A 13,548-nucleotide genomic window follows, 5' to 3' on the forward strand; every position below is an offset into this window, starting at 1 on the left:
TAGAATCAAGTTTCTTAACGAACTTGAACTCCCTCTTCTTGCTTTTGTGTTATTAATAACCTTTCTTGGAATTAGACTAGTTTTCACATATTGAAATAAGCTCTCTCCCACACACAGAATACAGTGATTTGAAGCTGCTTTCCTTTAGAAGAAAACCTTTTCTTGAAGGGTGTTTTATGATCAGTAGGTCAATAAACCAATTAATTGGCCAAAAATTGCATCTATTTTCCTGCTTAATTTCACATTGGCTTTGAAGAATGTAATTTCTTGGATAATACAAGGTGCCCCAAAAGTCTTATTGCAGTTTTAAGCTTTAATGGCTCATTCTTGTACTTCTGTAGTGGTCTTTGAACAGTCTTTCTAGAAACCTTTGTGTAAAAGGGGATCTTGAACTGGAATACATTTCATATTGGTATGAACTGTGCTGATTTGATGCCTAATCAGAATGATCCATTAGTTGAAATTCTTTTTGATGACTACGGAAGCATTTAAAACCAAAAATGAACTTAATATATTTTCTGAAACACAGGAACTAGAACAATCCTGAAATATGAAAATAATTTTAAACCAACTCATTATTTCATTTGACTTGATTCCCAGATGTTACTGTTATTTTTTCTTTGTTTTCTTGTTTATAATTGTTTTAATTTTCCCTATTCTTAGGCTATCCTAAATTTAATCTCCATTATGTTTTTAATATGTTTAATGTTAAACAGGAGTGCTGGTTTTATGTACAGTGTAAATCCAATTGTTATGTGAGTAAAATGCATCCTCTTTTAGATGGACTAGTTGATAAAACAATATTTACCAAGTTTCTGAAAAATGTTAAATAAAGCACTAGATAAATAATCATATAAAGGGTGACATACAGAGTGATTATGATAAATATTGGGATCTATACAAGTAATTTTTTGTTAGCATGGTGTAATGTAGAGAGTATTGAACTTAGACGACAGCCTTACTTAGTTCAATACTTTGAGCTCCACCATGTACCAATATTGTGGATATGTCCCTTTTCCTCATTTGTAAAGTAGGCATTATGATATTGTATTGCTACTTCACAAGACTATTGTGACAGAAGCATATTGGAATGTGCTTTATAAATGTGAGCTATTAAACCAGACAGCCACTCTTGGAGTGGGATTGTGATAAGCAATACACTTTGATAGTATCATACTATCTATTTTTTTGGAATTTAACAGTATTTTGCATCTGTTTTTGTTTTGGGGGGCTTTTCTGTCACTTTAACTAATTTCATTTAAATTAACACTTTATTATATAGATTGAGGCAAAAGAAATTTATGTCCAGAGACAGGGTTTGCTGAAAGACATTGAAATGGTAAGAAGTAGAGAAGCTGAACTGAAGCAAAGAATTGAAGCTTTTGAATTGTAAGTAATTGCAGTTTGGATATTTAGAATAAAACATGTATGAGATTTTAAAAAGTATTCAAATTCTTTTTTTCTTATCACTGAATATACATCTATTGGGTTATCTTCTTGCCTTATTGTCAGGAGGGATCTTAGTTTATAAAAAATTTTTTCATATAATTTCTAAGGCTGGCATAGTTAGCAGGAATAAAACATAGGCCTTGAATTTGAAAAGTAGAATCATGCCTTAGCATCCATAAAATACGTATAATTTATACATTTCCATTTCTAAAGTGAATTGCTATGTAGAACATGTAATAATAATCAGTGTTTAATGTAAGTTTTCTTAATTGATTAGTCTCTAAATATATAATTTAAAATTGTCTCCTTCAAATTTCTGCATATTCAGTTTCATACTAATAATTCAAAAATAATCCAGAAATCTCATTTTAGCCATATTCCAACCTCCATTTTCTCCATAAGGAATGTAAGGAAAAAAAATGTAAGGACTTTAATTGAGTACCATTGTATATTCCTAGATAATTGGTATTTAATTCTATATATTTTTAACTTTTGTGATTTTTAAAAATTTCTATTTGGATAAGAAAAAACTTAAAAGTTGCTTCACAGATTAGCCAGCAGAGGATGTAGTAGAGTCCTTCCTTTTTTTTTTTTTAATATCAGAGATTCTGCATATAGTTTTGTTCCATTGCAAGGGAAAATTTAATTAATTTTTGCTGTCAATATTTGTCATCATCTAAAATGAGCAGAAAATAAGACTTTTTCCTTATTTTCTTAATATATTTTTAATAACGTCAGAACCCAGAAGCTACAAGAAGACAAATATAAAAACCTGGAAGAATCCCTGAGAAGAAGGGAGCTAAATATAAAGAACATGGAGGATGCATATGAACAAAGACTCAAGAATGAACTCCTGAAGTAATTACTTTTGCTTATAACGGTGACAGCAGATTTTCTATAAGCAAAATTTGGGTACTATTTATGTAGACTTAAATTTTTTATTTTCATTTTCCTAATGAGTCCTAGTTAAAATAGCTTTCATTGTGTGGATGTCAAAGTAATGGAAATAAATAGTTGTTTGAGTTTTCAGTGTGGCAAATGACATTTTTCATTTATTCATAAAAGTTTCCTTTGATTCTAAAAAAAAGTTTTAACTTCATTGACCTATGAGAGGAAAAAAATAAGTGATCTAAGCAGTGGAAAATGTGGACGGCTACAATAGACTTCGTGGTCATATTATTAGCACATTCATTGAATAATCTTGTGTATCTTTATTGAGTATCACACATTTTTTTCCTTAGCTGCAGCAAGCCTATCAAATTACCATTATCTCCCTAACAGGGCAAAGCTAAATCACTGTGACAGTGCAACAAGTTTTCCATGCTCCTTCACACACCTATTATTTTCCTTACAACTATTCCAAATCCTAATTTTTCTGTGAATGGTTTTTCCGTGATTTTCAGATTTTTAGGTTTCATAGATAATCCAGTTTAAAAAAAATCCATGTAGCCATTATATATAATATTAATACAGAACTTGCCAATTTTATATATATTTTTTTGAATTGTAATTTAATTACTATAAAGGGAGAATTCTCCCTTAACAGCAGTAAAGATTTGCAACTCTTTGGAAACTTGAAGTTGCCTGGGGCATTGTAAGTGACTGGGAGAGAGAAAAGGAAAAAAAAAAAGTTTTATTAAAAGCCTGCACTGTGCCGGGTGTTGTTCTAAGGGCCTTATAAATTTAACTGCTTTAATTCTCAATACAACCCTGGGAGGTAGGTGCTATTATTATCCTCATTTTATAGTTGAGGAAACTGAAGCAGATAGAAGATAAGTGACTTGCTACTTACAGCTAGTAAGTGTTGGAGGTTTGATTTGAACTCAGGTCTTTTTTCTTCCAGGCGCAGCTATTCACTGTACCACCTAGCTGCCCCATGTACTTGATTAACAAGGCTGAGTGATCTCATTTAGCCAGTATATTTCAAAGCAGTACTTGAACCTAAGTCTTCCTAATCCTGAAGCTGTCTATCCGCTATACCATGTAGCTTCCAAATTTTAGTTTGTTAGTGCTTGAATTATAATAATGAATAATCACAGAAGCATTTGTGTTTGTTGTATCTGTATATAAGTACAAAAATATTACATTAATAGTACATAGTTAACCAAGTGATAAGAGGGAAAATTTTCATGATATTTTGGCATTTTCCAAATGATATTTCAGGGCCAGGGTTCAGAAGCCATTTGCTCTCAATTTGGAAACACATAGAATCACTAAGCCTTTAACAGACAGTAGAGGACATTCACAACCGGAAAATTCACCAAATGGGCCTGTTCAGGGGTAGGAAACCTGCTTGAGGCCACATTGGCCTTCTAGGTCCCTGGGTGTGGCTTTTGGCTGAGTCCAAGTTTTACAGAACAAACTCTTTTATTAAGGGGTTTAATAACACAGTTTCCTCACCCCTGGTGTTTAATCTCCCTTTTTCTCTTTCTCTTTGAACTGAATCAATGGGTCATCTGGGAATGGTAGTAGAGGATGATTTTCTGTATAATAGAGCTATATATAAAATATTCTTTTTTATAATTTTGTAACTTTTTGTAATTGTGGTGAACTTAATTTTAGCTATTTTGATTCCTAGATATCAGCTTGAATTAAAGGAAGAATACATTACCAGATCTAATAGAGTAATTGAAGAAGAGCAAAAGAACAAAGGTGATTTCTTAAAAAGTCCTTGTTTTTCAACTCTGAAATAAATAATTGTTTAACTTCAACTATCCTCCCCCTTCCTCCCCACCCCTAAGAAGTAAAATCTATTTTCTCCTTTGGAAAATATATGGTGTATGCTTGTAGGCTTCATTATAATTATTACCAGTAATTTGCATCATGCCAAAAATAACCCTTATGCTTCAGTTAGTTGCTTGTTCCAGGCGTCCATGTTTAATGGACATTAAAACATTTTGTAAGTTGATATGTGCTTGATATGCAGTTGCCTAAGTTTCAAGTCTATAGCAAGCATTTTCAGATTTAAAAAAATTCTTCGTTATGAGACATTGTTTGTTTTCACTTTTCTTTTAGAGAAAGCTATGCGTTTGCAGGAAGAGGCCAATGCTATTAATTCGAGAAGGGAAGAACTCAGGGAAGCTATAAATCGTGCCAAAGATCTTGAGGTATTTTCTTGACCTGACAGGTTTTTGAAGTTGATATTGAAAGATAGGAAGCTTTAGTGATAGTCTGGTATTATGATCAATTTATAGATTTTTCCCATGTCACTAACAGGGCATTACATTTTAAGATCTTTGTATCTGTTAACAAGGACAAGCATAGATTAGAATCTAATCCCCTTAATAAAAGGGTTTGTTAGGTGAAGTTTGGATTCAGTCAAAGGACTGCACTTGAGGTCCTAAAGGGCCACATATGGTCTTGAGGCTGCAGGTTCCCCACCCCTTGATTAGATAAGATAGATTAAGTTTTTTAAAAAAATCACAAAAGAACTTGTCCTCATTTGTCTGACCAGCATGGGATTTTTAAAAAGGAATTTCTGGTTCCATTCTCTGAAATGATGTTACTATCTTGAAGTTAGGTGGCACAAGGGGCAGCCGTGTGATACAGTGGATAGAGCGCTGCGACTAGAGTCAGTAAGACTCCTCTTCCTGAGTGCAAATTTGGCCTCAGACACTTACTGTGTGTGTGACCCTGGGCAAGTCACTTACCCCTGTTTGCCTCAGTTCCTCATCTGTAAAATGAGCTGTAGAAGGAAATGGCAAACTACTCTAGCTGCTAAGAAAAACCCAAGTAGGGTCACGAAGTGTCATACACAACTGAAACAACCAACCAACAAATGAGCATGCAGTTTAATGGAGGAGACAGGTACTTATTACATAAAAGAATACATACACATGCACAATAAAATTTTATAACCAAAGTCACTATAAGGTAGTTGGGAGGGAGAACACTACCAGTTGGAGAGATTCAGAAAGACTTCATGCAGAAGATGGTATTTGAGTTGTGTCTTAAAGGAACAGAGAAATTCTTGAGACCAAGGTAAGGAGGGAAGGCATTCCTGTTATGTGGGATGGACAGTGCAAATGCATGGAGATGGGAGAGAGAGTGTCATGAGTGAGGAACAAAGGAGGAAAGGAGAGCTAAGTTGCGGTCAAGTTGGGAGGGACTTTAAACCGAAGAGTTTATATTTTATTCTAGAGGTAGTAGGAAGCCACTGGAGTTGATTGAGTAGGGAAAGTACACCTCCAGATCTGTACTTAAGGAAACTCCCTTAGTAGTAGTATATAGGATAAACTGAAGTATTAAGAAGCAGGAAGTCCAGTTAAGAGGCTGTCATAGTAATCCAGAGATGAGATGAAGAGGACCTCAACTAGGGCAGTGGCCAGAGTCTAGAGAAGGGGTTAGATCTGAAAGATGTAGCAGCAGCATGATTTGGCAATTGAATGGATATTTGGGGTGAGGAAAGTTTTAACTCTAAAGGTAGTGCTGCGGTATGAACCTTGGAAGCCTGGAAGAATGTTGGTGCCTTCAACAGAACTATTGTAGGGACAATTTTTGTGTTATTATTTGGGATTTATTGATCTGTTCCTTTTGGGCCCATAGCTACTTCTGGGTGAAACTGAGTTGACATTCTACAGCAGAGGCACTACTGTTTGTCTCACTGAGTAGAAGTGAGCCAGAAATAAAAAGGTTCCAATGTTCTAGAATAAGAAAAGTAGTGAACAAGAGAGTTTTGACAGGTTACTGAAAGGACACCTTTTTTGAAGCTCATTCAAATGAAACTATGGATAAGCTTGGTTGTCTATAAGAAATCTCCCCAGAATAGATTTCTAATGCATAGATATAACTGTCACTCCCTTGCTAAAGAAGTTTCAATTGTACCCTTTTTATCTAGAATAAAATACAATTGCACCCTTTCTTTCCAGACTTTTTTCCTATTACTCCCTGTCATAGACACCACATAGACCTACTTGCTATCTCTCGTACACAGCATTTCTTTGTCTCAGTACCTTTTCGTGAGTATACTTAATGCTTTCTCTACTAATCACTATCTCTTGGAATCCCTACCTTTTATTTAGGGCTCAGCTTCAGTGCCACCTTAAAGCCTTCCTAATGTTCCTACATTATAGCACTTTCCCTTTGCCTCTTGGAAATTACTTTGTATTATTGTTGTACATGTTGCTTTTACACAGAGTACAAACTTCCTGAACACAAGGGACCTAAAAATTTTATTTTTTCAATTAATAAATTTTTGTTTTCCTTTCTCCCCTTCCACTGGGGAAAAAAAGAAGAGAAATTTTTAAAAGTTACAAATATACATAGTCACAGAAAACAAATCTGCATATTGGTTATGTCCAAAACCACATCTCATTCTTCATCTTGAGTCTTATGGCTTCTCTGTCAAGATGTAGGTAACATGCTTCATGATCTGTGCTCTAGAATCTTGATTGATACATTGATCAAAGTTCTCAAGTCTTTCAAAGTTAGTTTTTACAGCATTGTGTGAATCGCTCTGGTCACTTCTCTTTCTATCAGTTCATAGAAGTCTTCCCAGGTTTTTTTTGAAACTCTCAGGTACTATTTTCATTTTGCCTTTGTTTGCCTAGCTTCTACTTATATGCCAATCTTGGCACATAGTAGGCATGGAATAAAAGTTTTAAAAATTTTATTGAATTGATGTAGCCATTTTATAGTGTGATTTGAAATCACTCTGTCTATATCCTTGTAGATCATTTTAATACATCTCAAATAAACAGTAAACCTAGAAATCGTGATAAATGGAAAGTACCCTGAAATCACAAAGTCAAATGGAATGCTTTGATTGTTACTATGGAATGTAGAAAAAGGACCCCTGGAGAGTAAGAGTTTCTCCAGGACAGGTAGTTATCCTCTACCTCCTTTATGTCTGGCATAGCTTACAGTGAAAAGGAGGATGTTTCATCAAGCTATCACAGATTGATGAAAATATGGACATCAGATTTCCTCTATTTTGGTTCTGTATTTATTAAATAATATGATATGTAATTAAGTTTCCTAGCTGGGAAGGGAATCCCATTTATGTAAGACAAGTATCTTATCTGACTGTTACAGTTCTACTTGTAAGGTAATACAGTAGCTTTATACTGTGATTGAGAGTATTTTTTTCTGCGCTTGATCACCGCTGGGTAAGCTGTCTATAAATATTTTATGGAATCCTAAGTCCTTGGATCCATGGTGACATAGCCAAGCTTTAGGCCTGCCTTATTCATCCTACTCTCTTTTTTTGTCAATTTTATTAAACATTACACAACTCAGTATCTTTTGTCCAAATATATCTTCTGTTTCTTGCAGCTTGAATTGGATTCTCTCAAAGGACAGATTTTATTAGTAACAAAACAAAACCAGTTGCTGACTGAAAAACTTAAAGATACTACTGATTATCTGCTTTTAAAAGAAGAGAGACTGGAGCTTCAGGCACAAAATAAATTACTTAAACAACAAATGGAAGAGATTAGAAATGAAAACATGCAACTTCAAAGAAGTATGAAATATCTGTTTCAGTTCCGCAGTCACAGAATTCATATTGAATGAGAACTATATAATCATTTTATAACTTGGGTGGTTTATAACTATATAATTGAGGTGAAATTATGGGAAGATAATGAACAAGAGTTGCATAGGATGAACAGAAATGGATAGGTTGCTATCTGCATCATTGGAAACACTGACATTGATGAAATCATAGGTCCTTTTGAGAATTTGAGCATATAACTAACAATTAAGAAGCTTTACTGCACTTGTGAAATTAATGTAAATTTTAAGGAAAATTCTTTTGTTAAATTATTTAATGATGTGTGGTTTTGTTGCTTCCATTTGCCTTTTGCAAAATGAATAGTGTTAATAGTTGAAGTTAATTGTGTCATGCAAGCAATATTTTGACATAAAAATTTTTAAATCATAAAGAATTAACTTTTTATTAGATTTTGATTAGCCTAGAGAAAGATTAGTATTCTTTCTTTCTTCATTAATGCAAACTATATGCTGATTCCTTTGGAACTGCGACTGTCCTCATATTGATAAAAATGAAGCAGTCACATGGGAATTCCTGTGTAGCCGTCATTAGACAGTTAGTCTAAATGTTGTATTAATACATCTCCAGGGCCAGCATATTGCATTGCAAATGAGATAATATTTTTAAAGAGCTTAGCACATACCAGGTGCTTAATAAATGCTTGTTTTCTTCTCCCCTCCCCAGGCACTTAATAAAGATTAGTTAAATGAATGGCAGTGAATTAAGTGTCTATTAAACTATATGACTTGCAGGATTTTATGCCTCCCTTAAAGATGTATAGGAGATAAGAATTACAATATTGAAGCCATGAAGCTTGATGACTTATGTGGTTTTTAGTTAATTATACTACATGAAGGAATTTTGATTTTCCAAAATAATTTGTTTCAAATGATTCCAAACTCAGTTGTTAGTCTAAAGAGGAAATATTTCCTGTATTGTGTCATGCCCCTTTCTCTCTAGTTCAGTGGCTTCATAGAGTCCTGCCTAAAGTTAAATAATAGCTAATGTTGCTAAACTATCAACAACTTTAAAAAGATTAACATTGTTCTGGGAAGGGTAGAGGGTGTGGAGGGAAAGTTGGGCAAGAAAGAGTTAAAACATGTCAGGCTAGACCTAGAACAGCTAGACAGATTACTACTGCAGTCATTCAGAGGCTTCTTGAAGTTTTTGAAAGCAAAATTAGAAAGCAATTTTTTGATATACACCTAAAATATATTTTCAAGTGAATTTGGTAGATGTTCATTAATTTCTAAGGTTTCGAAATCAGGAGGGTGTTTTATTTAATAGGGTCAGTACTGTCATAAGCAATCTTATGACATATGGCAAACTTACTGGATTACTTCTTTGTGCAAAGTATATTATGCGAGTTGTATAATGTGGATTTCTTTTAAGTGAAATAAACAAATTTTGACTATAGTGACTAGAATTTTTTTATTACTACAGGATCTACCCAGCCATCAGCTGAGTTCATAGCTTTACAGAAAGAATCACAGAAAGCAGAAAATACAAGAAAGCTTGAACAGAAGGAGTTTGAGGCTGAAAAACAAGCCCTGGAAAAACGGCTTCAAAACGAGGTGACTTTTGCTCTCATTTCTTTTGTTATTTAAAGTATAATGACATTTCTTTACATGTGTTGTAGGCATATAAACATGGCTCAAATCAATCTGTTGTAAAGAATATCCTTGTGTATTTTTAAAAGAAAAGAATTTATGTAAAAGGTTTCATTCCTAGTTATTTTTAAACATTTGTATTATTTATTTTAAAGTTTTTTTTCTTTTTAAATTTTGAGTTCCAAATTCTCTCCCATCCTCCCATACCTCTCCTACTCACTGAGAAGGCAAAGCAATAAGATATCAATTATTCATGTCAAATCATGAAAATTATTCCCATATTAGCTATATTTCAAAAAAAGCAAAAAAATTAAAGTGAGAAAATTATACTTCAATTTGAACTCAGAGTTCATTCATCAATTCTCTCTCTGGAGGTGGATAGCATTTTTTTCATCATGAGTCCTTTGGAATTGTCTTGGATCATTGTATTGATCAGAGTAGCCAAGTCTTTCACTGTGGATCATCATTACAACATTGTCGTTACCGTAAACAGTATTCTCATTTCACTTTGCATCGGTTCATATGTTTTTCTGAAACCACCCCCTCATCATTTCTTATAACACAGTAGTATTTCATCACAATTATATGTCATAACAAGTCAGCTATTCCCTAATCCATTTCCAATTCTTTGCCACCACAAAAGGAGCCGCTATAAATATTTTTGTATATAAAGGTCCTTTTTCTTTTTCTTTGGTCTCTTTGGGTTATAGACCTAGTAATGATATTGATGGGTCAGAGGGTACGTGTATGCAAAGTTTTATAGCCCTTTGGGCCTAGTTACAAATTTTTCTCCAGAATAGTTGGACCTGTTCACTACTCCACGAGCAGTTCATTAGTACCTCTTTTTTCCTCATCCCTTCTAGTATTTATCATTTCTGATAGATGTGAAGTGGTACCTCAAAGTTGTTTTAATTTGCCTTTCTCTAATCAATAGTGATTTAGAGCATTTTTTTCATATGACTATAGATAGCTTTAATTACTTCTTCTGAAAACTGCCTGTTTATATCCTTTGACCATTTATCAGTCAGGGAATGGCTCTTATTTTTATAAATTTGACTCAGTTCTATACTCAGTGTATATTTGAAAGATGAGATCTTTATCAGAGAAACATGCTGTAAAAATATGGTACCTTTTATCATAATGTAGTTTCCCTGATTATCTCCTCTAATTAGGTCTGTCTTTGCTTTTGCCTTGTCTGAGATCATGATTGTTTTCCCTGCCTTTTTTTTTTCCAGTACAGCTGAAATTCTGATCCAGCCCTTTATTTTAACTCTGTGTGTGTCTTTTTGTTTTAAGTGTTTCTCTTGTGAACAACATATTGTTGGAATCTGGTTTCTAATCTGTTCTGCTATCTGCTTTGATTTTATGGGTGAGCTCATCCCATTCACAATTATGATTACTAACTGTATTTCCATCCATCCCATCTCATTTGTTTCTTGCTCTCTCTCTCTCCCTCCCCGCCCCGTCCTTCTTCCCCCCTTTCTTCCCCTCCCCCCTCTTTTTATCTTGTCCGTTCTCAAAAGTCTTATTTTACTTCTAACCACTACCTCCCACAATCTGCCCTCTCTTTTATTATTCCTCTTCCTTCCTTTTCTTATCTCTCAACTCTCTCATTTCCCTATGGGGTAAGTTATATTTCTATACACAACTGAGCTTGAATATGTAATCTTCCCTCTTTGAACCAATTCTGATGAGAGTGAGGTTCAAGCATTGTCCACCACCATTTTCCCTTTCCTTGTAAAACTCTTCCTTGTGCACCTTTGTGAGAAAATTTTCTCCGTTCTACCTCTCCCCCCTTCTCCCAGTACATCACCCTTTCTCACTTTTTCATTTTTGGGGGAGATCATTTCAACATAATCAGCCCCCTGTCTATGTAAACACTTTCTGTTGTTGTTCAGTCATTTCCAACTCTTCTTGACCCCATGGACCATCTTGGCAGGCCCTCCTCTCCTCCACTATCTTTCGAAGTCTGTCCAAGTTTATATTTGTTGTTTCCGTGATAGTATGTGGCTAGCTCATCTTCTATCCATCTCTTCTTTTGCCATCCCCTTTTCTTTTTGCCTTCATCCTCTCCTAACTTCAGGATCTTTTCCAGTGAATCCTGTCTTCGCCTTATGTAACCAACAGTATTTGACCTTTCAGTGAATAGCCTAAACTAATTTCTTTAACCATTGACTGATTCGATCTCCTTGCTGTCCATGGGATTGTCAAAAGTCTTCTACAGAACCACAATTCAAAAGCATTGATTCTGTAGCACTCAGCTTTCCTTATAGCCCAACTCTCACAGCCGTACATTGCTATTGGTAAAACCATTGCTTTGACTACATGGATCTTTGTTGGCAAGGTGATGTCTCTGCTTTTTAGCGTGCTGTCCAGATTCATACCTTTCCTTCCAAGGAGCAAGTGTCTTTTAATTTCATGGGTGTAGTTGCCATCTGCAGTGATCTTTGAATCCAGGAATATAAAATCTGACACTGCTTCCATTTCTCCTCCCTCTATTTGCCAGGAGTTGCCAAGATGTTAGTTTTTTTTGAGGTTAAGCTTCGAGCCAACTTTTATACTCTCCTCTTTCATCCTGATCAAGAGGCTTCTTAATTCTTTACTTTCTGCCATAAGAGTTGATATAATCTGCATATCTAAGATTGTTGACATTTCTTCCAGAAACCTTAATTCCAGCTTTTGATCCATCCAGCCTGGCATTTCACATGATGTACTCTGCATATAATAAGGTAACAATATATAGCCCTGACTCCTTTTCCAGTTTTCAACCAATGGGTTGTTCCATGTTTGATTCTCACTGTTGCTTCTTGGCCTGCACACAGGTTCCTCAGGAGGTAAGCAAGATGATTCACTACTCCCATCTCTTTAAGGACTTGCCACATTTTGTTGTGATCCACACAGCAAAAGGCTTTAGAGTTGTCAGTGAAGTAGAAGTGATGTTTTTCCGGAACTCCCTTGCTTTTTCCATAATCTCACTTAATGTTGGCAATTTGGTCTCTAGTTCCTCTGCTTCCTTGAAAAGCAGCCTGCTCTTCTGGTAATTCTCAGTTCACATATTGCTGAAGCCTAGCTTGCAGAATCTTAAGCATAACCTTGCTGGCGCATGAAATGAATGTGATTGTTCTGATATTTGAACATCCCTTGGCATTGCCTTATTGTTAGCAGTGCTTCCTAAGCCTCATTTGACTTTATTCTCCAGAATATCTCTAGATCAGTAGCAACACCATAGTGGTTATCTGTGATGTTAAGATCTTTCTTGTATAGTTCTTTCGTGTCTTCTTGCTATCTCTTTTTAATCTCTTCTGCTTCTATTAAATTCCTAACATTTTTTGTCTTTTATCATGCCCATTTTTGCCTGAAACATTCACTTCATGTTTCTAATTTTCTTAAAGAGATCTCTTGTCTTTCTCATTCTATTGTTTTCTTCCATTTCTTTGCATTTAAGAAAACCTTATCTTTCCTTGCTATTTTCTAGAATTTTACATTCAGTTGGATTTATCTTTCCCTTTCTCCTTATAATTTCCTTCTTTCAGCTGTTTGTAAAGCCTCATCAGACAGCCATTTTGCTTTTTGGTCTTCTTTTTCTATTGAATTTTTTTCTTTGCTACCTCCTGTACAATGTTGTGAACCTCTGTCTGTAGTTCTTAAGGTATTCTATGTAATCCCTTAAATCTATTTGTCACCTCTGTTTCGTATTCACAAGGGATGTCATTTAGGTTATACCTTATAGGGTCTGATGATTTTCCCTACCTTCTTCAGTTTATCTGAATTTTGCAATAAGAAGCTCATGATCTGAGTCATAGACAGCTCCAGATCTTGTTTTAACTGACTATATAGAGCTTCTCCACCTTTGGTTGCAAAGTATATAATCAGTCTGATATCTGTATTGATCATCTAGTGATGTCCATATGTAGAGTTGCCTTTTGGGTTCTTAAAAAGTGTTAATGACTAGGGAGTTATCTTGATAAAACTCTATTAGTCTCAGCCCTGCTTCAT

General features: G+C 34.8%; 1 protein-coding gene across 5 annotated transcripts in view; it reads left to right on the forward strand.

Annotated features, from left to right (window-relative positions):
- OFD1 (OFD1 centriole and centriolar satellite protein) overlaps nt 1-13,548 on the forward strand; it is a 59,267-nt gene that overhangs the window by 18,119 nt on the left and 27,600 nt on the right. For all 5 annotated transcript variants that reach the window (XR_005009554.1, XM_036744227.1, XM_036744228.1 and 2 more), the window contains 6 exons: nt 1,283-1,389; nt 2,188-2,307; nt 4,028-4,101; nt 4,465-4,556; nt 7,723-7,912; nt 9,386-9,516. Coding sequence is in view for 4 of the 5 variants with exons in the window: in XM_036744227.1 (XP_036600122.1) it covers nt 1,283-1,389; nt 2,188-2,307; nt 4,028-4,101; nt 4,465-4,556; nt 7,723-7,912; nt 9,386-9,516 (714 nt within the window). In the remaining variant the exon portion in view is untranslated. The remainder of the gene's footprint in view (nt 1-1,282; nt 1,390-2,187; nt 2,308-4,027; nt 4,102-4,464; nt 4,557-7,722; nt 7,913-9,385; nt 9,517-13,548) is intronic.

Source organism: Trichosurus vulpecula, chromosome 2, assembly GCF_011100635.1.
Source record: "Trichosurus vulpecula isolate mTriVul1 chromosome 2, mTriVul1.pri, whole genome shotgun sequence".
In the NCBI taxonomy this organism is placed as follows: domain Eukaryota; kingdom Metazoa; phylum Chordata; class Mammalia; order Diprotodontia; family Phalangeridae; genus Trichosurus; species Trichosurus vulpecula.